The 26,900-nt window shown below is 42.9% G+C and overlaps 1 protein-coding gene across 1 annotated transcript in view; it reads right to left on the minus strand.

Annotated features, from left to right (window-relative positions):
- HSD17B12 (hydroxysteroid 17-beta dehydrogenase 12) overlaps positions 1 to 26,900 on the minus strand; it is an 80,837-nt gene that overhangs the window by 48,036 nt on the left and 5,901 nt on the right. The window contains exon 2 of the mRNA XM_033062712.2: positions 3,046 to 3,092. Coding sequence (XP_032918603.1) covers positions 3,046 to 3,092 — 47 coding nt within the window. The remainder of the gene's footprint in view (positions 1 to 3,045; positions 3,093 to 26,900) is intronic.

The following is a 26,900-nucleotide window of genomic DNA, read 5'->3' on the forward strand; positions in this document are numbered from 1 at the left end:
TCAGAATCCAAAATAACTGTGGTCCTGTCAGGCAAAAAAGCCCCAGAGATGATCTTCATGGATGCAAAGCTCCAGGTTGCTGACAGAAGAGTTTGCTTTCTTTCAGCAGTCATGACCCTTGGGCCCTCAGACTGCTTCAGTAGGTACCTGGGTTTCATGGAAAAGTATTCAGCTGTACTTGTGTCAAAAGCCAAGGAAGTAAAGTGATGCCAATACACCAGTCAGTGGAACCTCACGACATTTAGAGAATTTCCACCACAAGGGCAAGTTTGAGAGAAACCTCTGTTATTTTCACACTAAAGGGATGCACTCTAAGAAGTACATCTGAAATTGGAAACCCTTCTGCAAGTGGAGTTCTAAGTAGAGAGAACATAAAACAGCCAACAGAAGACCCTGTAACTAAGAAAAATATCACTAAGAGAAGTAATCAAACTTGAAAAAGATACAGACTTGAGAGCAGGTTCAATCAAGTTGTTTGATTCAATCAGACTAGTTTATTTTGACTACTCTGCCTTCACTGGTAGAGACCTAGTTGGTTGAAAGGAACCACAGTATTCCAAGGCAAGATACCGATCCCCGAGATCCCAGTTACTAATTACGTTTTCATGTAGGAATCAAGGAAGACCCACTTGTTATGTAGATAACCTGTTATTATACTTGTCCCTTTGGCCAAGATCTTTAGGGTCCTGAAATGGCTGAATGACAAGATCTTCAAACTCAACATAAAACTCACCCAGAGGAGCGTATGTTGGGAAGATACCCTTGAAGACTACGGATTGATTCAAGCAAGGGTCACCATTCTAATGGAGCTGATGAATGGAGGTGTTTGATTTCCTTAATGTCACATTAGTGACAGTAGCAAAACACAGCTGCTGTTTAAACCCTTTCTCTCCAGGATGGAAAACAATGATATCAACACCCAACCAAAGCAAGGTTAAAGCTCTTGTTAGAGTAGACATAGCAAGATATTCTAAAAATGCTATACTGAACGGAAGTAGTACTGCAGAGTATTGCAGAGTATGGGATCACAACCTCTAGTTTATCACTAGCACACAAATACAGCTAAAGTTGAATTTATACTAATGTCTTTCAAAAGCAAACAAAAGATAATGATAGAGGGGCAATGAATACTGACTGCTGACCATATCCTCAAAACATGATACCTTTAACAAAGGGGTGATCTAGCAATGACAAGTATATCAGTGCTGGGCAAAGATTAAAGGTCTTAATACTGTAAGAGTGAAAACGCAAAAACAGTTCTTTGCTTGGAAAAGGAAATCAATCTACAAAGCAGAGTATAACCCAAGATACCACACAGTCATAAAGCTCTTCCATCACTTTCCAGTGAGACCATATCAAACTTTCAAAGAGGCAATTCTCAATACACAGTTACAATTCTCACAAATTCCTCCAAGGAAAACAAAGTTGTCTGCATGACTATAATCAGAGCCATCAAGGCCCAAGCAGCCATATGCCAGTGGAATTTATTAGTAGCCAGAAGGGAATTTTTAGTAGAAAAATCAAGCCTCTGCTGGCAGACTTCTGAAGATATCTCTAGAGCTAATTTAAAGATTGAGACTTCTCTTCAGGTATTCCACATTTTGCCCTACATCCACACTTGACTTCATCATGTATTCTTCATCCATCTAAGCTGTTAAAGGATGGATTTGTGTTTTATTCTAAATATATGCATAAGTAACAATAATAAATTAACTCATTAACAATGCATTGCATTCTGTAGCCCAAGAATAGTATCTGTGCCCTTTGGGGTGCTTTTGGGGTGCTCTGTGCTTACAGCAACCACTGCAAGGCAGCTGTAACAGACATAGTTTGCCAACAGTATCTCATACTCATGATGGCTTTCCTAGTGGGGGTTTGAATGCAGGAGTCAGCCAGCAGCAGACATTTATGCTTGAAAGCAGCCTAGTTCTTAGAGACATTACAGAACGTAAAGCAAGTCGTAACTTTATTCACCTGGTATCTTAACATACAGATCCTGAAACTAATCTCCCATGATGATAAGGGGGTGTCTCCCACACCAGAGGACTTCCCCGATAATGCTCTGCTGTGGGCACGGTCACCTCCTTCCACCTGCTCTAGATAGTTAAAATTAAGAGTTGCATCATTTGCTTCAGGCATGTAAGTGGGATATCTGGCACGTAAGAGCTATGAGCAATAAGCGAGGATCAGGTCAGGTTTAATTCCTTTTGCAGCCAACTCCTCTTTCTTTAACCAGTAGTATGAGGTACTACTTCCTGCAAAGTAGAAAGGAATTTGGGGACTAGGGGTGCAGGTAGCAGGATGACAGGAAATCCAAAGGACAAGGACTACCCATGAAGAGTAATGCCATTTTCCCTGTGGGCTTTGCAAAACAAAAAACCCATCACCACTGATCTCACACAAAATCACACTGGTGTTTCAGAGAACACAAAAATAAGCAGAGAGGCTCACGTTGATACTAATGCTGAGTTTGAAGTTATTTTTGCTATAAATTGTTGTAGTCAGCACTATTTGTCATTATGTTCTCTGGGCTTAAAGGCTAAATTACCCTAAACAGGCACTTTCTGTCTTAAGCAATACATTCAAGTATATTAAATATATTTGGAGCCCACATATCCATCAAGAGCAAAAGTACAGTAAAAGAGATAAAGACAGAACCCAGCTTCAGACTTCATGAACTAGAGGAAATAATTGGAACATACTGCTGGCAGCTGTAAACGCTATTTAGTCTGTGTCTGGAAGTAGCAAAAGAAAATACCAAGGGCTGAGTAAGTTAAAATTCTTTTAAATACTAAAAAAGTTAAAAATAAAAACCTGAAGGACAGGGTAGAAGCTGAATATATAGCTCACAAATACATGAAACTAACAAAAAGAGATACCACTTCTGGCTGGTTACCAGAGGGAGGCAAGGCAGGAGACCTCTTTTTCCACAGATATCTACGTTAAGATAAGGTGAGGAGATATCACATGCAGCTTGACAGAGTTGAGACAACTTGACATATTGCCAAGAATCAAGACAGACTTCCAAGCTGTAAGAATTCTTACCTCTTGTGCATAGGCTTTACCAATCCCATCTGTAGCTCCTGTGACCACTGCAACGACAACAAAAGGAAAAATCTATATTAGTTGCTTCACAGAAGTAACTGCAATGGGTTCATTTATAGGCTATTAAAGTATTCATTCCAGACAGAAACACATCAAAGTCTCTGGAACAGGTGTACAACTTCCATAAAATTGCTTAAAAAACTCACACCAAAACCTTTCCATAGGTAAAAGACAAAGACATGGAGTTAGGAGCAAAACATGTTTCAAGAATCAGGTTCAGCACCCCTTCTCAAGCCATAATACACTAATACACTTCTTCAGAAACTCTGTGGACTAAGAGATTTTCAAGCCATTTAACTAAAAGAAGCTGATTTAAACCAGTCAACTTAGTTTCAAGTATACAATAAAAGGTATCTCAGATCTTGTAAGGAAAAGAGATTTTAGGACACAGGCAACAGCTCTCTGTTCCTCCAGCAGATTTCAGATCCCAATGACCATTGTGCTCACCAGTAGCTAGTATGAGGGTCTGATCCCAGCATCAGTTGCAAGCTGGACTTCTACAGCTTAAACTTTCTCACCTGTGGCTGATTGGATCTGTGTCAAGCTTCAAGTCTTTCTAGGATTCTTTTCCACAAGCTGAGAAGCTGTGAGTGACTCAACATGCCATTAGTTTGACTGATTATTCCAGGGCTCTCACCACACTAGTAGCTGATCACCCCAGTAAACAGCTATTCCTCCATACAGAAACTGTTTTTTCAACTGCTTTTTGCACAAGTACATTCAGCACCACTCCTTTTCTCTCTTAGCTTTTTCTTCTCACCAAATCCAGTGCCTACACCTTTGACATCCTTACATTTTTAGCTCTCCTGTCTAACCTCTTTTATATGTCTCTGCTCTCACTCTCCAAGTAGCCAGAGAATATACTGGATTTTTTCTGTTTGTCCCTTTATCAGATCGGAACAGTTTGGTTTGTGCTTCCACTGTGTATTGCTGAACATAGCCATGGCCAAATAACTGGACTTGTTGAATGTTTCAGAACCATGAGCCGGGAGTGTTGGTTTAACTCTCAGGTCAGCCTCTACCTGAATGAAACTCACAGCAGACAGAGGTGTTGTCAGGCATTGGGATTCAGCAGTAACTTCCCTTCAGAGCACCGGAAGGAGATGTGTTTGCAAATTATTTGATTAGTTACTGCTTGCAGATCCCCTATAACAGCTGGCATGCAAACTGCAGCCAGAATATTTCTGTTTGAATGATAACAGCTAGGAAATGCTGTAACACTTTCAGTCTCTGTGCCTGGTATCTACAAATAAGTGGATGTACTAACACAAGATGAAACAGACAGCAAACGTTCTATTTGAGTTTGAATGGTCTGGCAACAATTCACTAACAGGCTAGAAGGAAAGATCCAGTCATATCCCTGATTTAAGTGAAATTCACAGATGACCACAGATGAAGGTACATGCATGTATGTTTATCCCCTTCCTGGTTTCAGGGTTCATTTGCAAGATGCCGTAACTCCAGCATGGTAAGGATATGCATACTACACACATGGGATGCTCTGGCTACTAAACAGAGTTATGGCTGCTGCACTGTCAGTGCCAGGGAATTTTATTGAGAAAACCAAGTGTCTCTATCACACTGCTTTGCCACTTCCTATCCAGCCACTATTAGGGAAGCGTGAGTTACAGTTTTGGTACAGAAAGAAAGCCATATAATAAAAGGTGAAGCAAGGGTAGAAATGACCAAAAAAATTAGACTATAGGGAAGAAATCAAGAATACTTTCCCAGCATCCCATTTCCTGCAACCAAACTTGTACCAATATTGTTACCCTTTCAGCCAGATACACCACAGTCCTGCAGAAGAGCATGATCCTTTTAGTTCAAGGACTAACAAGCTTCAGTTTCAGCCTTGCTGACCTGGGATTCACATTAGGTATTATCACACAAGTCATTGTTGCTTCAGCAAAACAATGAAGCAAACAGTAGTACAGAAAACAGTACCAGGACCCCTCCCCGTAAGGATCACAACAGCGGCTGGACAAGTTCTAAGCAGACCCAATGTGGAAAACATTCAACTTCAGTGACTTGCTGAAAGGGGTTGTTCCTTTCACTATAGTTAGTGAGGTACCTAAAGAAGAGTCATTCCTTGTAACACTTAGATTGTTTCTTCTCCTTCTAACTCAGAATTTATGGACTTAATGGTTTTGTTCCCAGATAACAAGCTCAGTATTTTAAAATACTGTTTTCTGACACTGCAAGTTATTCCACTTCTACCAGCTGCAGCCAGAAATGCATGTTCCATGAGGCAGGGACTCCAAAAAAGCACCTCTAGCCCTTTAAAGGCTTAGTAAAGTACAGGTAGTTTCAGTAAAGGATATTTACTCATTTATTGAATCCATTGCTTAGGTAAATAGTAATGGAATCAGCTGGAGCACGAGACAAACTGAAGATCAGGGATTTCTAACTGAAGTGTGAGTAATAGGATTTTTTTTTCCCTTTATAGACCCTATTTCAAATTAAAATAACCTGTAGTCCAGAGGTTAAAGTACCCTCCAGAACAGAATGTGAGAAATTTAAATAAAACTGATGTACATAAAAATTACAAAATCCCATCAGGAAAAAAGTAGTTCTTGAGCAATTACCTACAGAAACAGCTCCTGGTTAATACACATTCCTGTTTCGTTTCCGCAGGACAAGGCATAGGCATCAGGATAAAGCATGCAGCTAGTTTTTCTCAGCAATAAGGGAACTCCTCACAAGATGGCACTGAGACCATCATTTAATTAGTGGTTCCATGTGGAGAAGGATAACTGTTTTCTGCTCCATGATCCCACACCATCTTGAATAACAAACACGGTCCAAGGACTGCTTTCCTGTGCTAACCTAAACCCCATTTTTTTTAGGCCACACTTCCCTTCCTAAGGCCCTTTGAAAGAAGGCACCTGTCTCAGTTCCCTCTCATTCAGAGTAAATGGATTTATTTCCCATCCTCAGCTGCACTGGTGGAAAGGCGGTCGAGGTCAGCACCCATGGACTGCAATGGGAAACATGCACTAACAGAGACCTGGCCTGCTACTGACCAGTAGCACCCAGCTCAGCCAGCTCTGGTTTCTGCCCATTTACTGGACCCTAGTGACTGACTTAGAGGGTTAGAAAGGCTGCCCTGACAGGAGTCTCCCAGAGTAGAAAGCAAAACTTAGACCCTACATCGTAAAAGCACGGAGAAGAGGGTAAAGAGGTAAAGGCAACTGACAGGACCAACATCACAGAAGTCAAGATTCAGCCACCTTATCTTAATTCACATTTTAGATTACCTAAAGCTTCTATGTTGGAAAGTCACTTTCAGTTTTCATATTGTTTACATTCATCTCAAGTTTCCATACTAGAGAAAAATACTGCCATTTCAACCATTCCAAAGCTGTGTCAGTTTAACTAAATTTCTACTACAAACTTGATGTGTGCGAGCTAGTTAGACTCCAAGCATGGATTAAGCTTTTGAATTCTGTTTCTTCTATAGACTGCCTTCCAATTAAAGTTACAAACTGACTGCAGTTGGCAGAGCTTAAAGAAGGCAAAGCAAGTAGGATAGAAATAAGTTATTGTCTATACAGGAAAGCTGCACCAGCACCTAAGTGTGATTATACACATTTACTCAGTAGTCAGACTAACTGTAGTAGCTTCCCACTTCAGCCATCTGCTGTCTCCAGGAGAAAAGCAAGAAGAGTGCCCAGGCAACTTGTGTGTGAGCCCACCAAGTAAATGTTTGCTTGAATGGAAGCTTGTATTGCAGTGTTGGCTAATTTTAGACAAAGAAGTCAACACCAATCTTTGCCTTTTCCCCTACAGCCCTAAAAGTCAGGGGGAAAAAATAAGGGAAAGTACCCAGTAACAACATGCTCTGAGAATAGCTAACTCTTAATAAAACAATACATGCACTCGCATTGGGCTGGACACGTTCTACTCTGGGAAGTTCCCACCGGCCAGTCTTCAGCTGGTTTGGATACATAATATTTTGCAAATAACTAGTCCTCACCTGGAACAAATTCCCATCTCAAGACCCCTTTTTGAAATTAGTATATGCATAACTAGAGAGCCGACATATACATCATCTTTTTTAAGTTCCAAAAAAAGCCTGTCTAAAAATTCCTGTTCTGAGTCAGAGTCCACCAAACTGGCCAGAGTAAGTCCAGCACACTGCAAGGAACATCTCTTGCTCTTCTAGGAAATGACATTTTGGGTAAGACTGTTATAATCAGTGACAGATGTATGTATGGTCTCAGCCTCTAGTTCTGGTTTTCATTGCAGTTTTGCATCAATAGTCTCATATTCCAAATGCTACACTGTTCAAGGTGGTAGACAAGAAATTGGAAAGCTGGTAGAACTAAAATCACTATTCATGTTAGCCACTAGTGTATATCACATTAGTATGAATGACTGTGAACCCACCCATGCTTTGGATGCAGTGATAGGGTGCAAAAAGAAAATGCCAATGTAGTATCAAGGTCTCCAAACAATGACAGCAGTCTGGGGCATCATCTGCTCACACTGTTGGAGGAGGTTATGCCATATGTAGGCTGTAGATACTTCAATTACCATTGTATATATACAAGTCATCATACAAGATTGCAAATCAGTAGTTAATTTTTTTATTAGAGTATTATCCTTAACACATCATGTAATCATTTCCCTAAATCACCAAAATCTTAATCTCAGGACAGTATAGCATCTTTGCCCTAATGGCTGTGCCAGAATTTTGCTTCCTATGTGGTTGTGGGGAGATAAGAAAAAAGAAACCCACACCTCCCCGCTTTTCAACTCTCCACTTGGAGTTTAACTACACATCTTTGACCTCTTACAGCGATATCTTAAATTAAAGATACAGCTACACAGGCACCCACCACAGCCTGTATTACTAGAATAGTTATAGACACAACTCACTAATTCTCTACACTTCAATCAATACCATCTAGCCAACTTATCTCCTAGTGCTTCACAGATTTTGCCACACATACAACAGGTATGACATAGTTCATAAACATTGGCAATATTTCCTGGCCAGTACCAAACTTAGGGCAGCCCTTGATAAAATTAGAAAGCCTCCCCAGTCAGTGAGATGTCATCTTGCAGTAAAAGGGAACAGCTTTCCTATTTAAAAAGCCATAGACCAAGCCTGTGGAACAAATGCAACCAGACAGTGACTTTAGAAGATGAAAATGACCAGTGGTACTTTAGGGGACAAAAATGTAGACTTACATAGGGGCAAATATACAAAGGTTTCCAATAGCACCTGCATACTCCAGAAATCCCACAGCCCATGGCTAAATGAGAGGAAGAAAGTGCCACCAACACTATGGGGAATTCACATGTTTTTCCCTGTTTATAAGAACAAACAGCCACTGTGTTGCCAAATAAGAGGTCACCTAAAAACATCCACCACCTCCTAAGAGGTATAATAGAGATATATTCCTTGCTCATAAAAAAGGGATTACCATTCCAGAACCAGGCAAAAACAGAACCCAGCAGCCACTGGCAGTCTGCTTTGTGACTGGAGTAAATATTCAAGGCCCAGGGAGAACATTTTTACTTGCTTCTCATGCAGCCAGGACATCTTAAAACAAAAGCCAAGAGTGGTGCAGTAAAGCATGAGGCAGGCATGTAGAAATTTCCTCATCTCACGACGGGAGCAAGGACCACTGTTGACACAGGGAGAGGGAGCAACAGCAAGCATAGAAAATTCTACTGCAGTTCTGCAGAGCAATCACGCTGAAACAAGATTATAGATTCGTGACTCCCCAACTCAAGGTTAGACTACAGTGAAAAAAAAGCTTAAAGAGATCAAGCCTGCCTTCAGATACAAACACATGTTTTCCACAGCAAAATGAACTTTTGCAAAGGCCTATGAAGCACAGAATACTTTTATCCATATTGCCTCTGGCAAACAGCACCAGGAATACTCCTTGCAGTGCTTTGACTACCTGTACAATGAAGCTAGCAACTATTAGGTATGTTCTCTACTAGTCTCTTCAAACTACAAATTCATTTTGGTTCAGCCATTTTGTTTTCATTCAGAAAAGCCTGAGTTTTTAGGCAGTCTTTCAGAGTACTGCAGATGCACTCATGCATGTCATTACCTAGGAGGGAGAACTCAGGCCACTAGCAATATTATTCTCCCTAGACAGATGTGGGTCCAGGAATTTGGGAATACCTACACCTTTCCTGTCAAAAATCTAAGCCAAGAGATTTCAAGGAGGGTAGCTTAGCTACATCTCTGATCCCCTGACAAGTGTTCAAGTTTGTAGTCAAAATGGTCACTGCAGAGCTAGTCTGTCTGCAACATCCTCCGTTCATTCACACAGAAGAGCCATCCCTGCCCTGCAAGACTGAACTCGGATACGAGTGAGGGTCTGTCACAGCACAGTACCCAGTTGCAGCACATATCAACATAAACTAGGACTCTCTGTGTACTGCTAAAGCAATACAGTTGAGAGAAACTTCACAGCACAGCTAACCTTAGCATAGGTTTAAAGTACAGCCCATAAATAACTGAAGACTCGAGATTCTTCTGGTACGAAACACAGAGGCTATATTAAGAATATGACAGCTCCTGGGGAAAACAAAAGCTGGCAAGGGGAGAAAAGACTATCCCTGCTTGGCATCAAGCAGTGCTTCATTTATTACAGATTTATATAAATCACTGGCATTTGACCAATACCAAGCTTCTAGATTATCTCCAGCCAACAAAAGTACTTTAGTCTGTGCTGGTTAAAAATATTCTACTTTTTGTCCTCAGCTTGCTAGGAACGGCTATTTTTAGTAAGACTCCAATCAACCTTATCAAAATCAAGCATCAAAAATAGACTGGAGAAACACTGGAAGCATATACTATTTTTAGCTGCTCCATCCATCCCTGCCGTTATCCACAAATTCTGACTGCACAGACCATGCATGAGTGCTTAGTTATTCTAGGCAGATCTTAGTCGTGACCCTTTTTTTCCCTGAACACCTGAATGCAGAAAACACTCGATTGATTAAAGATTAATACAGCCGCAAACCATGACAGCTGCCTTTCATCTGAGTGCTTTTGGGGAGGGGGAGAATACAGCATGACAGAGAGCTTGCATCAGTATTCCTCTTGGGGATCCATTACATGGAAAGAAAATTGCTATTTCAATTCCCTTTTGTTGCTAAAAATAGCAGCCCCAATTGATTCAAGCAAACAGGGCACCGGCTTAGCAGTGCCAAATTTAGAAACCACTGAAGTCCCAAAGAGTGAACGCTAACGCAGTCTAACACATGCCAGCTCATATTTAACAAAGAACAAAGAAGATAAGCATGCCGGCTGCAAGTTAATAAGACAGCGGCAACTCCCTGCATTTTTATTTAATAAAAACAGAAAAAACTGTGCAAAAAATAAGAAAAACTTCACATCTATTCTCAATTTCACTGCTGAAATAGGAAGCCTCACCACAAAGATCTGTACTCAAGCTGGAATCCTAGAAGTACTGCATATTCTTTTATTTTTTTTCATATAAAGGTTTTTTTTCTGCACAGAGGAGCTAACACCTAATGGTCAGGCTTTGAAAAGACAGGCTACAGAAAGGTTCAATTCCCAAAACCAAACACTTACTTGGTAACAGCTTGTGTCTAGGAGCTAGGATTGTGGGTAGAAAAATATTCTATAAATATCACAGCACTGACAAGTTCCCATTTCACCCAGAACTACAGCAAGAAAGGGTTTTGGGCAGTGCACTCTGAAGATTCTTTATATTTGAGAACTAGAAGTAATCTAGAAATCCCTTCAAGAATAGCATACTGAGGAATTCATGAAAGTCACACCCAATGCTTAAGCAATTCCAGTTCCAGTTGCCTCTGTTGGAAGTCTCCCAGTTCAGGCTGATCGTCTCTTATGCACTCAAACTCTAGTCTTTAGTGAGGTCTTTTCTTCCTGTTAGTCAAGGGCTGCTGCATTATGGACATGGGCGCCCGGGAGGAGAGGGGCAATTCTGTTATCCTGTTCAGAAGCCCCCAACCCACCCTTTGCTACTTTCAAGCCTTTTGATCCAGAAAATGTCAGTGAAACCAAGATTGCCCTGAATTAAACTTTCTGCAGTAGCTAGTAAGTTGTTCAGATCACCTGCTCGAGCCAGTTCAAGTTGAGTTAAGCATTTGCAAAGGCTACAGCAGCTTTGTGCTCTATAAGACACTACAGTAAGAGTTACTGCATAGCATTAATATTCAGCAAAAACAACCTCTCGTTTGTTCATCGTTGTGAAATACGTGACAGATGCTGACTGTCACGGCAAGCACGACCAGGCCAAAAAAACCACATGCATAGAGGTCATTCAAATTACCATTTCTGGTTCTTCCTGCCTCTAAGAGGGGGTGAATACAACACGAACATTTTAAAGATCAGATAGCTCAGGACTGGCACCATCTGAAGGCTTTCAGTGTGTTTGCCACTGGAAACACGCATAGATAAGTCACTTTTCTGAGAGGAAACTGAGCAGCCAGAAGGGCCTCTGGGTTTAGAACCTGCAATGCTGAAACAAGGCTCTACATCAGAAATCACTGAAAGAAATTTGAGAATTTTTTTTTCTCTTTCACTAAGTATTTGTAGCAAGCAGAAAGTAAATTCCAGTTAGCGATGTGGCAACAAAGAACGAACACTTGCAAGCAGAAGAGGATAACAAGTGATCCTGGCAAGCTGTGGGCATTTTCATTTCCAGTCAAAGTTATGCAAGGTGTCAGAATAATTGAGCATAGAAAAAGTAGAGACTAGTATAAAATGCAGCACTAGGTCCATTTTTAATCAAAAGCCCTGTGTCAAACTTCTAAAAGGTATGATCAGTTTAGACAAGAATAATGCTCCAGACCTACTAGGCAAAAGAAAATAATTTTCTATGATGAAACGTAAGAATCTTAAGAGTATCATCAGGGGTTGCCTGGGGAGCCACAATGGTTCAGACCAAAACCAGAATTTTATCAGGATAAAAACAAATGACTAGTTACACTCCTCAGGGACTGATCTCAGCACAAATCCTGCTCAGCACTGTTACTAGTGACCACCACACAAAGAAGGAATTACTTTACGAACTTCAGACAACCTAGCTCCTGAAAAGGATCAGTGTCACACTGTAAAGAATTACATGGGTCTACAGACCACAGGAATAAAATATAATATTGCCAGATATTACACAGTGACACAGATACCAGATGGCAAGATATGCACTTGAGACTAACTTTGTTGAGAGGTGAGATGACCATTGTAAGGAATGGAAAAAAGGTATCTGGTCTTTCTATCTGATATAAGGTATACCAGTGTCTGCACATAAAATTGTCTGCAAATTGCCCTTCTGATGCAACTATAACAACAACTTATATAACCACTGAAGTGCTTCCTATAGTAATAGGAAACAATCATATTAAGTAATTTTTTTAAAATTCTTTTTTGCAGCTGTTCCCATTGAAAGGGTTGCTAAGATGATTTAGTTAGCTGTTGTGGGAGATGAGTTTAAAAGGGTTTTGTTCGCTCTTCATAAGCTCCCGTATGGTAATCACCAGAAAAGGAAAAGTTCAGGCTAACATTAGGAAGACATTATAAGCTGGTTGGTTGAGACCAACTGGAAATTACTATATTTCAAAGAAGGAAAAAAAAAAACCCATTTCTGACTCTGAAGAGCAGAATAAGGGTGTGGAACCTGACCTGCTGGAAGACATCTGAAATGCAGGTCAAGCAAGAGCTAACTCTGGAAATAGAGCTACAAACTTGCAACAAGAATCTGTTCATTGCTATCTGTTTAATGGATCAGACAGAAAATGGGAAACAAAATAAGACTGACTGCAATTTGTTTATTGTTTTTGATCCATTCTTTCTGCATCGTTCTACACTTCCTCAGGTTGTCAGAGGGTATTACAGAAATTGTCCTTCCTCCCCCACCATCTCAACACATAATTCAACTTCTAGAGGGTGTCTGTCCATCTCTTCATGAGAAAGAGGCTAGGTGAAGGTACAAAAATGATACATGAGTCAAATCCACTGTGTCCTAACAGAGCAGAGACTCTGATTCCATGAAGCATTGGAACTGGGAAGGGGTTCCCTTTTGAGCCCCTTATCCTGCTGGCAGTAACTTAAATCATCTTACTCAAGCACCTCTCTCTTCATAGTGAGGAAACCATTCTCCATTTGGGGCATGAAAAAAACCAACAGCACCTTGTAATGGCTTTTTAAAGATCAGACCGTGGGCATGAAATTGGTGCAGTGCTAAATACAACCTTTTCTCTGTACCTTTGAAACACTGTTTGACCTTTCACAGCTTCACGACTAGGACCTGAACTATTTGCAGTTATACAAAACACAGTCTTGAAGAATTTTTTAAATGAAGGTTTGGGTATATTTCAAGCACAATCCATCATTCTGTATGAGCTTGGCACATCCAACACATCAGGTCATTAGGAAAAAAAAACCAACATGCTAGCATACACCTGCACCTTTGCACACATGCAACCATCTGTACTGGAAGCAAAGGGGCTAAAAAACCAACACAGTGTAGACAAGCTTTTTCACAGTATAAGCATTTTATCCCAGTAACAGATCTTCAAACTCGGAACAGAGATCCAGCCAACCCAAGACTTGGTGTCTCATAGTCAGCAAGAGGTACTGAGAGATTTTGAGAAGTATAATGACGCATCTCCAGGATGCTCTTACTGTCTCCAGCTTGGAGCTCTGCAATTTAGTCGACTATAGCTGGCAATTTTGGACAAATCCACATGAGACAAAGTTAATAAGATACTTTAGAATAACTTTTTTTTTAATCCATGGAAACCTTTAGCATATAATACAGACTATAATAAGAAGCCACTCAGCTGAAGAACATAATATATGGGACAGTATCATCTCCTGTTGTTTTTGAAACTCATCCACTAGTTTGGGATGTGCTGCTTTCTCCACTGCCTCTTGATGATGGCAAGCAATGACACTGGTCGCTTTGCTTAACTTCCTCTACGTCCTTTAAATTGACGTTGTGGATTTTCAAGTTATTTTATATATTACTGAACAGGTAAATCTAACGGATATTTTTTTTTAAAAATTAAGATTAGATATTTAGAAAACCTTTTAATGGGAGCCTCTATCAGAATCCCCTTGGATTAAAGGTTTGCAGCCGGCAATTTTAACTTTAAAAATTAAGTACATTTAAAATACCAAACTAACCACATTCCACATATTATAAAAACCACATTCCTTCCCTACTCCCAGAATTAAAATAATTTCAAATGCATCAACAATATACCAAAAATAGACAAACCGGGAAGCACAGAAAGACTATGATGACTCTCAGGAATATATTCCCACAAGACACCCTGCCAGCTTTCAGCTGAGAAGCCCATCCAGACCTAAGCAGCTCACCCAGAACCACTGGGTACCTCCACACTGAGTCTTCCGAACTCCTGAAAAGCTGAGGAATACCTTGTAGTCATACATTCACCCAGCCTTGCTCTTACCCAACAAACCTCCTTGCAGCACAGCCCCTGAGAAGGAAAGCAGAGAGCTGCTGCCTCACCTCTTCTTCTGGTAACACTCTAATCTGGATATCATTACCCTTTATGATATTCTAGGTCTAGTCTCCAATCCTTAGCCTATTATTTACAATGTGGTGTCAAACCCATCACAGTCAAAATAGGTGAAGGAAATCAAACACACAGGCTACTTAATCTCTTCTGGAATACCACCTACCACTTTACCTTCTTCCACAAAGCCACTTCCTTAGGGTTTCCAAATTCTGATATACAAAAATTAAAATGTTCCCTATTTTGGGAAGGATGATAAAATCAGGACAGTTACTGAGCTGTGCAGAAGCAAAAACAAGTTTCAACCCTGAGAAAGTGCTGTATTATCTCACACAGCAGAAATATGATTGATAAAGTGTATCTTTGATACGACTGATAGTCTATCTTTGATAAGCAAATTTTTAATCACACACATTTAAACAGGTTACAAGTCACAGCACAAGCCCAGTATATTATCTTCCCATAGACAAATGCACAGTTTAGGAAAGTCTCAATCTACAATGTCTCTACAAATATGATCAAAATCAATTTTCTCCCCCTTAAAGCAGGCATGTGCGGATATATAGTTTAAGCACACTAAATCTCAACTCCGAAAGTATCCGCAACCAACCATACTAAAAATTTTATTGCTCTTAGATTTGAGAATACCTTCTACTACTTATGATAAGCTTGGCCCTGTCACAACAAGCCATCTCGAGTACCAGTGCTCCAAAGACTTCAAAAGCTTTTAAAATTATAAATAAAACTAGAGTTGACCTAGACCTTCAGCTACCAGTAGAGTATATTCACCCTTTTCTCTTGTTTGTCTCAGCTCCCTTCAGGCATTTGAGGTCACACAATTCAAGTAAAGCCCTAGCAAGCAGTCAGACCACTCTGAAATCCTCATAGGTGAGGCCCCCTTGGGTTATTCCTGGCAAGTTGTTCCTGGCTCCCACCTCCCACAAGCAACAACTCTTCTCCATACACCACCAAAAGCAGTCAAAAAGCACCAAAAGCCACTCAAAAACAAGATCCTGTCACCGCTACAGAAAGATTCCCATGTTTAGGTTCAGGGGAAAAAGGGAGGGGCCACCAGCTGTACCAATTGCTCTGATGACAACATTTCCCTGCCAACCCAGAGGCTCTTCAGGACACCAAGAGCAATTCTTTAAGAAAGCCTCGGTTTTTCTACACATAAACAGGACAGCTGCACTGTGGAGGTTCTGAAGTCCAGCACCCTAGAAAGCAACTGCAATGTGGCACTCCTGCCATAAAATTTGTGCTGCAGGTTCACACTTAGTGAGTTACTGCCTCACCATCCAAAAACTGTGTGGTTTTGAGTCCCTCCTGCCAGGCACTAAACAATTCCACACCAGAAGACATCTCCCATTTTCTATTTTTAAAAGTCAGCTGGCTGATACACGTTTATTGCAAGGAGACCTTGAATAGCTTCTCCAGGAAGTAATTTTATACCTGACCAGCACCCCAAAACCATACATGAAGCTTTCTGCACAGCACTGCCATGTGGGGGTATTTTGGGGCACGCAGAGAGGGCAGCTGAGGTGACCAGTCCAGCAGGAGGCTGGTTTTGCCCATTCCATGCCTTTGCTGCTTGCACCAGAGCAGTTCACCCTCTGCAGACAATAAGCAAAGCTGCGTAAGCAGCCGAGCACAGAAGATGAATGAACCGTGTGACGCTAAAGATCTGTGAATTGAAAAATCTAATGCATGAATTAAAATCTGTACCCTGGTTCCCCCTCTCTCTTTCCCCCCAAAAAAGAAATGTTGGGACTTAAAAGGAGAAATAGAGAGGGGTGGAAAAACGTGGTCTGACACATTTAAAAAAATTGATGGCCTGTCACCCAGACGCTGATGAATATTTTTTACAGGATAAAAATGGCAACCTAGAGTCTAAAAATAAAATGCTGTGCTGCAGACCTGTCTGGTTCAGCAACACCACTGGAATACAAACACGCTCCTTTGCTGGTGATTCTTGACTAAGATTTCAAAATAAGGGAAGGAAAAAAAGCACTGTACAACATATAGTCTATTTTCAAGAGAAGAGATTTGGGATTTGTGAAGTGTTTTTTTACTAAGAATTCAGATTAGCATTATATTTCACTTCCATTGTGTAACTGCCATTAAAGAAAAAACCTTGCTAAATTTTAAGTGATTGATGAGAAGAACAGAATACCTCATGCTGCACAAAGCTTTTTTTTCTTCCCCTCCCCTGACAATTTATAAGAATATATTTATCAGTGCCTTTAAACTGTAATTTCAGTAAGCTTAAAAATGTATTTTTAGAATCATGCTGCAGACAGAACTGTGGACAATGCTATTTTGAAACTCACCCTACCCTCAAGAGATAGAAAATAAAACCTTTTGCTTCATTCTCTATCACAGTTTAGATTAAAACCTGCTTAGGTGAGAAGTAAAAATGACTGAACATCATTCACAAGAAGCACTAAATTCTCAAGACTATCCACACTGCAGACAGGCTGCCTTATGCAGTATAGATGCTATTTTTAGCAAGTGATGCAATAGCTGCAAGGGCTCTCCCAGAACCTTTAATTTATGAGCCCAAGCCATACTAAAAAGTGTTTCAAGATATCTAATATCCCTGAACTGTCACCTTCTCATTCTCTGCACCAGCCTACTACCCACACAAGTCACTCCTTTTTAAGTTTCATCTTCCAGGAAAGAGACAGATTCTACATGTGAAAAGAAAATCTGTATCTATACATTTGTCAGCAAACACACCTGCCCTGCAGTGTACATGACAAGAAAGTTACACAACACTGTACAGAGATTTTCTGACCTCTTGGTTTTCTATTGAAATACAAAGCAGCTTGGCTTCCTCACTGAATTTTTGTGAAGACTTTGAAAAGCCCACAAAGCTAATACATCTAATCCTTCCCCAAGCTGTTTCCATTCTTGGAGATCTTTTTAGAAGTTCTTGTGTCTAACAGACAACTGTTAAGACACATTTCTGCTAAATGACTGCTTCAACAGCTAAAAATTCTAAAAAACAAGAAGAGTTCCTGAAATGCTAGGGCTTTTAAAAATTGTTTTTAAAATAGAATAGGGATTTTCCAGCCCTTTGGATCCTTTTATGTTCTGCAATAGCCATGTGGACCTCCACGTAACAGAGTCAAGCTTACTGGTAAGTTTTGCACTGACCCCTTTTAAATTCTAATTCCATCTGCTCCCTCCCAAAACCCCCAGAGTTAATCCCAAAATCAGAACTCTACCAAAGCAACTATTTTTGTTTAACTTCTAATCTCCAGGGGCCCGTGGGAGGGGACACCATCCAACAGTTCTAAAAAAGCCTTTATGTTTTGAATGTGTGGTGTTGGACAAAATACATTATGTATGTGTTATATAAATCCATGAGCCCAACTTGCTGCCCTGCAGAGTTTGAGTCCTTAGCTTATTAACACAGGCAGGGGACATACAAGAGCTCTTACCTCTTATTTCATACCATCCATTTATCAGTCATGGCCAGCATTTAGGGCTCAGGAGGAATTCCTGTATGTGCATCATATTCTCAAATTTTACACCTCAGCTCCCATAGTGCACTAACAGATTATGGGAAAGCAGGTACAAAGATGGCTCTGGGCTCAGCAAAAGCATTTGCTTTGTGTAAGGATAGCTCCAAGACCTTCCCTCTTTGTGAGTTCTCATCATGCTATTACCACGCAAGAAAGACGGAAGTAGGAAAGCTTGACAAAACTTCTTGTTTGAAGCAGTAAAGGTCTGCCTCCCAACCACCCACACAATATATTCACTTCCTCCCCCATCAACACAAGCATGGGGAAGCCAATGTCAGCAGAATTTCTAAGACCTCCAGGCTATGTGGGAAAAATGAATCCAACTGCAAAGAGGTGAGACTTGGAGAGATTTCATTCAGAAGCTCTCTCTCAGAGATCCTGACTGCTCAGAAGTAGAATAGAAATTGAGCAGGAAGGCACTCAGTGATATTTTATTCATTTTGGCTAGAAGCAACATTAAAACAAGCTGTACACTGAGAAGGTAGTGTTCCAGGGACACAGAGGTATGAAAAGAAGGATCCTGAAGAACAGCTGAAGGGGTAACAAAACTCATGCCCAAATATGTAACCTGCTCAAAAGTAAAGAAGTTGAAGCATAGAGACTTCCATATCCAATGCTCCTAAACAGCAGCATGGGAAGCATCACACTAGAATTTTACAAGGCCTTGTGAAGGCATCAGGAGGATAACAACTGCAGAATGCAAGTTCAGGCTCTTCCACATATATACAGCAGAGAACAAGTGTATAAACGTACATCAGCTTCACTCCAGCACAGCAGGAGCAATGACAAGCCAGAAGAACAGACTAGATTCCATAGCCAGTTCCTCATGGTTTTACTGAGACTAAATAAGAGCACAGCAGCCACATAGTATGTGTCACATTAGACACAAAAGTAAGAAACATTAGTGTCATAAGAGGCTGAAAGAGCTACTCCCATTTCATCCAGCCCACTGCTCTTCACTTGAGGATGCAGAATTGTGGAACTGCAGGACATTCACAATCCTTATTACATCTGTACGCAGCTTGTCTGGGATAAACGCAGACTGAATCGAATGTGACCACTACAAGTCAGTCTCCACTATTTTAAATGGATAATAAAAAGGAAAGGTTTAGAATAAGAAGCCACCTGAGCTAATTAGCAAAGTAGCTCACATTAAGCAAGAACCAAAACCATGTTGTTTAGAGACAATGTTGGATCTTCTAGTAGAATCTTACGCTTCTGTTCTCATGGCTGGAAACATCCAGAATTTCAGGTCACCCAAACCATCAGCTCCCAAGGACAAAAAAAGGTTGGCTGGACCATTTAAGCTGCCTGTTGCTATCCAAGACACAAACTATCATCAAATACAGCCCTTCCTTCCTTCTCCCTTGCTACTTTGGAATGGAGAATCTGTGCAATCTTACTCGAACCAACTACTAAAGTTGGTGGTGTCCTCTTTGGGAGGTTCAAGCACAACTGCACATACACCAAGATCCACAAGAAGCTTGTAAGCATGTTTATGCTATGCTAAGAATGCCTCTAAATCTTTTACAATCCCTAACTCTAAATAACACCTTTATTTCTGTTAAAAAGTGGAGCCCTCTCTGATGTACTGGAAATAGCTTCTCATGGCTTGTTAGAGGCAAAGATGGCTTCAGGATCGTATTTAGTAGATACTGTTTTGTTAAAAAGAGGCAAAGACAAGCACACATAAAAGACACCATAACTGACAAGCCTTTATTCAGGTGTCGAGATCTCATAAGGGTAAGCCTCAAAAATGTAGAGAAGTAACACTAGAAGAATTAAAATTTCTACCTTTGAAAGTTGCCTAATTATGATGAGAAACAATCCACTCAAATAGATGGTCCATAGAAACAAGAACAACCCCCCGAAACTAAAGTTGGTGAAAACCCAATAAAGTTATCTTCCAAAGATACCCTGCCTAGAAGAAGTGGGAGGTACTTCGCAGTGCGTTGTTTCTCCAGCGCACGTTTTGCACTCTAGCCTGGCACTGGAAGGGGAGCCAGCAGGGCAGGTGTTTGAACGGGCCGTGCCCCGAGCAGGCGGCTCCGGCGGCCCGCAGCCAGCCCGAGCCGCGCCTTGCCGCGCAGGACGCGCCCTGCCCGCGCCGAGCGCTCCCAGCAGCGCCCTCTGCCCGCGGCCGGCGGCAGCGCCCGGCTGCTCAATCGAGCACGGCCCCACCATTCATAAAAAAGGGGTCGCGCAGAGCTGAAAGGCGACCGCGCGGCGCAGAGCACATCTCAACACCGCTCTCTACTTTTTGACCCTAAAATATATATACAGTTTGAGCTAAAATCAGCATATTTGGTAATTAACGCTCCACAGAGGTCCCTTCCGTCCCACGCTCTTAATTATGTTCGCTTTAATTAAGTATTTCTATCCATCGGCGGAGGGGGGAGAAGATGAATAATGTTAACACGCCCAAGTTAGTCAACTTAGAAAGCAACAGTTGTCTCATGAGAACTGCCCTCGATAAATTACCACAAAGCATTAGGGAGACTCTTACGATAAAGCGCTCTAGAAATCCTTGACTGTTTTATTTGTATCGGCGCTGTTTTGCAATGGGTGCTTGCCTTAACGACTTAAGGTAGAACTCGAGCAGGACTGCATTTGCTTTCCCGTTTCTAAATAAAGAAACGCCCACCGATGCTTTCTATATTTCACTCCAAGCCCTTGAAAACTTGCAGTATATCCCCCGGTGGAAAACTCCCCAGATTTTCCCATGGAAACGAGGCTCCCATCAAGCCTCCTTAAATGTTTCAGCTACGATTGATTCGGTGCACTTTCCTCTCCGTGGCAGAGCAGGGAGGCAGAGGAAGCGCCTGCGGGCACTGCATGGGCTGGCGCAGGCTGCCCCGGCCCCCCCGGCCGCACGTGGACGAGCCAGTGTCCCTGGCAGCATCCCTGTCACGCGAGGCGGCCGCGCATCCCCGGCCCCGGGATGGCGGCTCCCACGGAGCGGCGGCGAAGGGCGGCCCCGCCGATCCCCTGCCCGCCCGGGAAACTTCGGGAGGAGGCTACGGGGAGCGCTCCCCCGCCGCCGCCCGGCTCTGGGACGGGGCGGGCAGCTGGGGAGCCCCGGGAGGAGCGGCAATGCGGGCGGAGGAAGCCATGCGCTCCCGGCAGGGCTCACACTGGCTGACCCCACCAGCGCCCCGCAGGGTCTGCGAGGCGGCCCCCGTGATGGCCCCAGGCGCTTCCTAAGCGGAGCGGAGGGAGCGCGTTATGTCACCGGTTAGGTAACGGCGCGGGAGCCGCCGCAGTGACGGCACCGCTCCTCCTCCGCCCCCTCCCGCCGCGGCCGGGGCGGCTGAGGTGAGGCGACATTAGCTGTTGGCGGGGCCGGCCTCCCGCCGCGGGCAGCGGCTCCCCCGGGAGCGGGGCGGGCTTCCCCCGCCGCCCACCGGGGGCAGCGGGAGCGGGGCCGGTCCCGCCGGGAGGGCCCCGAGCGCCCGCACCTCCGGCGCGCCGCGCGGGCCGGCAGGGGGCGCTGCTGCGCCGCGGCGCGGGGGCGGACGGACGGACGGACGGCCCGGGGGCGCCGGCGCCCTGCAGCCGCTGCTCCGCGCCCACGCGTGAGGCCCGGCCCGGCGTGCCAGGAGCACGTCCTGTTCCCGGACACAGATCACGGCGCGGGCTGCCATCGGCCCCCGACACCAAGCACGCGCACTTCGGCGGTGCTGGATCCTCGCCGGCACTGCCCGAGCGCCTGGCTTCCACCGGGGCCAGCGCGGGGCCACCAGCGCGCCCAGCCCGGCCCAAGCTGAGCTGAGGCCCAGCCCAGAGCGGTCCCCACGTCCCTCGCTGCCGCCTGCCCCACGGGTCTCTGCAGCCTCCACACAGGAGCCACCCGCTGCAGAGAACTCGCCCTTAGCTCGTGGCCAGCAGCCCTGCGTGCTCGTGTCCCAAACACAAAGGCCGTCAGAGGGAAGGACCTCCGGGCCAGCTCACACCACGCATGGATTTCAGGTCCCACGGAGCACAGGGAACACTGGCACAAGCACAGCACTATTTACCTTGTCTTTAACATGCACCTTGTCCCTGACAAAGTGGAGACTTCTACCAAGAATTACACCAAAAATGCATCACTCCCCTGTCAAGGTCCATCACAACCCTCTCCAAGGTCTTCACTGCAATCTCCCCAATGCCCTTTTCATTTACAGCGCCCACTCAAGCAAGTGGTGACAGGACTCTTCAGCTTGTCCCAAGCAAGCAAACCCACAGCGGTGGCTCGGGAAAAAAGGTAGCTCAGAAGAATTTTCAGCAACATCCCCTATCTGCAGATGAAATGTTATAAAGGGAGAAGAGACACCACCAATTGCCAGGATGCTCAACAGGTTGTACCCCTCTGGCTCCCTGTCAGACTTCAAGTACCTCCTGCCCCATCTCTCTTCTACTTGCTGCTTTCCTTCCTTTTTTTTTTTTTTTTTGACATCCCACTCTTGCAACCCCCCTATCTGAACTTCTCACGGACTCTTTGATTTAGACAACTTTATAGGTTCCACAGCAGAAAAGGTTTTCACTACTGCTTCCCCAACTCCTCTCTGAGTGGACTAGGAGCCAGCAATTGAACTTCTCTCTCTGGTCCAAGAGAAAACCCTCCTTTGGATGTCAGACACCAGAAAGAGCAATGGAGGTTGTTCTTACCACATCTGCATAGACTGATCTTGGCACCTTTAGTCCACTGATCAAAACTAGACTGACAGAACATTTATTATCCACAGGTCCTTCTAACCTCTCTCTCACAAAGACCCCTAAAATCGAACAAAGCTTCCCCCCTGCCAATAGGACCTGTTCCAACATCTCTGCTGCTCTCCTTCAGGTCCTGTAAACCTTTCTTAGCCCACACTCAGCCAGCCAGTACCACCTCACCAAAACACTGCTGTCCCACAAGCACCAGGACACATGCACAGGACAAACACAGGCCAGCTGGGGCACAGCATCACCTGGTTGGAGGCCGAGCAGCCCACTGCACATGCAAATTGTCACAGCAGTGAATTTAGGTGTATCATTCCTGCTGAAAATGGCTATTGTGGCTAGAGAAAGTAGCTTGCATCTAAGGAACTAAGACACCTTAAGGAAGAGGAGGGGGAAAAAAAAGCCTTTCAAGAACAGGATCACTGCTCCAAGATTTAGGAATAACAGCAACTTTCAGACTACAGAAAATCCACAGCTAGTAAGAATACGTGCATGTAGTACCACTCTGGGAATTAAAAGTTTTAATCAGCGTCCCTTACTTACATACATCCCATAGTACTAATTCCCCCCAAAGTAAAGCTTCAGAATGAAAATATAAACCAATTTCTGCAGTAAAGGCTACTTTAAAACAATATGCATGTATAAAAAAAGATATTGTTACTCAAATCTGCTTTCTCAGTTAGTAAAGAATTTGTGCTGAAAGTCAGTTTGAGGAGACTAATTCTAGGTTACTGCACAAGAAACAGTTTCAATCCAAAGCTTACAAATGGTGAAACAAGCTAGTCTATGCCGGAATATTTTTTCACGTTTTTCTGAACAAATGCATTATTTTCATATGTTGCCAAGGCAATGTTTTACATCAGAAATTCTACACTTTGATTTAACCACAACCAGCAACAGCAACTAAATGACAAATCCAGCTGGGATGAGAAGCTAGCAAAGTTCTGCATAGCTGGCACACTGGAAATCCACCTCTTTGATTTTAGTAAAATTTCTTGGCTTACAAAGACTTTCAGATGAACAGATTCCCACTCTACCATTTTCAAACACTGTAAAATATCAAGAATTAGGTTTCCAGAGAAAGAATTTGAAACATAGCCAAGCACAACCAGTCTATCCCCAAGGACAAGGTCACAGGAAGAACAATACTATAAACTACTGTAGAAGGAATGACAAAGAGGTTTATTTCCTAAAATTAATAACCCTAATTATCAAACCAATACAACACCATTATCCTTTGAAAAGGAAAGGAGCTAGTTAAAACCTGTTAGCAGGACTTCCAACATCATACTCTGCAACTCATTAACAATCCACTCAAACACACAAGAGGTATGTTCCACCCATCTTGACACACAAAGAACCAAGCAAAACAAGACTTTGGAACAGCCCCTCAAGACCAGACCAAGCAACAGAACTGACCACATCTGTATGCATCCTCACACACATCTGCAAACCTCTCCATGTAAAAGCAGGGACCATACCTTGTAAGGAGGCCAGACTCTTTAGTCTCTGCACAACAATTTCCTCCCATCAGCAACAAAAACCTTTGTCCCATTGAGCTTATGACCTCCCATTCCCCTTCTCTCACTACAGCTTTTCTGCCTTTCTGCTTCTGTGGTAGCCTTCTAACATACACGAAAATCCTTTGAAAAAACTGTGATTAACAGCCCTAGAGCTGAGCTCCTCAAGTCTGTTCTTCTTTGTCTAGTAAGTACAGAGCTCCTCAAGAAGTGGAGACAGCTGTCCCTCTGGCATGACTGATGGAATACACCCTTCAAGAACATGTGGTTCACAGTTGCTTAAGAGAAGAAAATAGAAGGGAGGTGTAAAAAATATGGAACCTAAACCACATCTGTGCAGTCAACCAGACAGCAAGTTCTGCACATACACAGACCATGCTTGAACCTGAGCCACCCAGCTGTCTCCCACAACTGACAAGCAACTGAATCATGAGAGAAACACAAGAGAACCCTCAGGAGAGAAAGAAACAGAGAGGGTAACAAAAAATGGGAACAGAAGTAGAAGAAACAATGGGACAGGCACTATTTTCCCTGAGGCTCAGCTTCTGGGTATCTCAACTCCAGCTCTAAGAACTGCTAAACAAGAGGTTTCTTTCAAAACCTACAACCAAACCCCAGGCTTCTAGGTGTCACCATCTGCTGCTGAGGGCAATGGAGTGAATTAGAAGCTCAGTAGGAAATTTTGCATATAGCTCTCTTCCCATGTTAGCTGGAGATGCTTATATTGTGGAACAGGATTTCAGCACTGCTAATGACTCACCCAGTGGGTGATGGTGCACTGCTCTAGACTTTAATTCCAGGAATCTATGAACTTGCACGGATTGGAAAAACAATATATTATTTTACAGTTAAATCAAGAGTCAAAAAATAGCAGATTTAGGGTAGAATTCTTTTGTGCAATTAAATGTACTACAGGGGAAGGAACTTGAATTGCCCTAATTCTAGCATTTTCAGATATTAATGTACTCAATCTGAAAAATATTTTGCTTTTCTCTAAGAACACAGGTTTTCTAAAACCTACCAGTAAGCGAGCATCAGAAGTCATCTGAAGCTAGAAACAGCAACTTAGGTAAGGGATGAAACCATGCAAGCCCAATGGGTGCTTTATCCACTAGTTACAGTGTTTATCCCACATTTGTGTTCACATAGAGGCCTAAAGAATCACATTTGGATTTCTGTCAGAATAATCAGTAAAGATACTTTCTTACTGTCATCCTTTCCATAGCAGAGGAGGTCATCCTCACCCTGTGGATTAGGAATTAATATATTCGCAAGACCAAGAACAATGTGTTCCACCCACCTACCAAGAAACAATTCTGAGGTAGGGAACTACTGCCATTTTCCCAAAGGACACTCTCAGCTCTACCCTCAGGGCCTCTTGCCAGTTTACTTGTTCCTTACACAGGAGTGCATTTACTACCCAACTAGCACTAACACCCAGCACAATTCCAGCTGGGACTTCCTTGCTGAAGACATTTGTGTGCTCACCACTCCTATGCTTTTCCTCGCTGTTGTCAGGGCACCTCACAGGTAATCCTTCTAAAGTGAGGCAAGCACACTGGCTACAAGAACAAACCAAAGAACCTGGAGCAATATATTACTCTAAATTACATCCTTGTATAAATTCTCTAGTTTTAAGTAACCAGTTTCCATTACAAATATTCCTACTTTAAAACACACAGAAGACTGGAAGAATGAGCTAGCTTAAAATAACACAGCTATTCATCTTCAGGCTAATAAATTGTCAAACATTTCTCTCTCAGGCTGTTTATCAGATACGAGCATTTTTTTCACCTTAATGCAAACATCTGTCCTCCACTCACCATAGCTGTTTTTGAGGGGTTCTTTTTTTGCAGGTGGAGAAAACATAATACAGCATTTAACCCTCCTCCATAAACATCTCTCTGCTCCTGCAGCTAAACATGTCAAAGTGTGTTCATAGTCTGAATCAAACTGCAGAGCTGCAGATTATGAGCTTGGTTGATGCTGAGGCTGGTGGTGCCCACACATACACATTAGTGTGCAAGCATGAGCCAGAAGGGAAAGGCTGAAGGCCACCAGCAAGGACACAGCAGAACTGGGACTCTGGACATCTGGACTCTGAGCAGTTGCGCTCCCTCTACTCTTCTGACCAGAGAGTGCAAAAAGGAGCATTTAGTGCAGTAAGTGTTGAGCAATCCTACTAAGCAGAGGTTTTAAACAGTCTGCAACATGTGCAAATGAAAAGACCTGAAAGAAGTAAGCAAGCACCAGAAAGAAAGCAGAATTGTAGAAAGCAGCAGAGTATGGTTGATTACTTTATGCTGTCTAGAAAGCAGGACTGGTTTTAGGGTATGTTAATAGTAGTAACCTATGTAAAAAATGCTAGAGAGACTCCCTGACTCACCAAGAGCTGCAAGGTCTCTCAAGGAGTTACAGCCCCCTCAAACACCACACAGCACAAGCTGCTGAGTCTAGAGAAACGGTCAGAGATCCCACTTCTCCTGGACTGCTTTGGAACTTGGCTTAGTCCAACAAAGCACAGGCTGAAGCGATACAC

The sequence above is a fragment of the Catharus ustulatus genome, chromosome 6 (assembly GCF_009819885.2).
Source record: "Catharus ustulatus isolate bCatUst1 chromosome 6, bCatUst1.pri.v2, whole genome shotgun sequence".
NCBI classification, from domain to species: domain Eukaryota; kingdom Metazoa; phylum Chordata; class Aves; order Passeriformes; family Turdidae; genus Catharus; species Catharus ustulatus.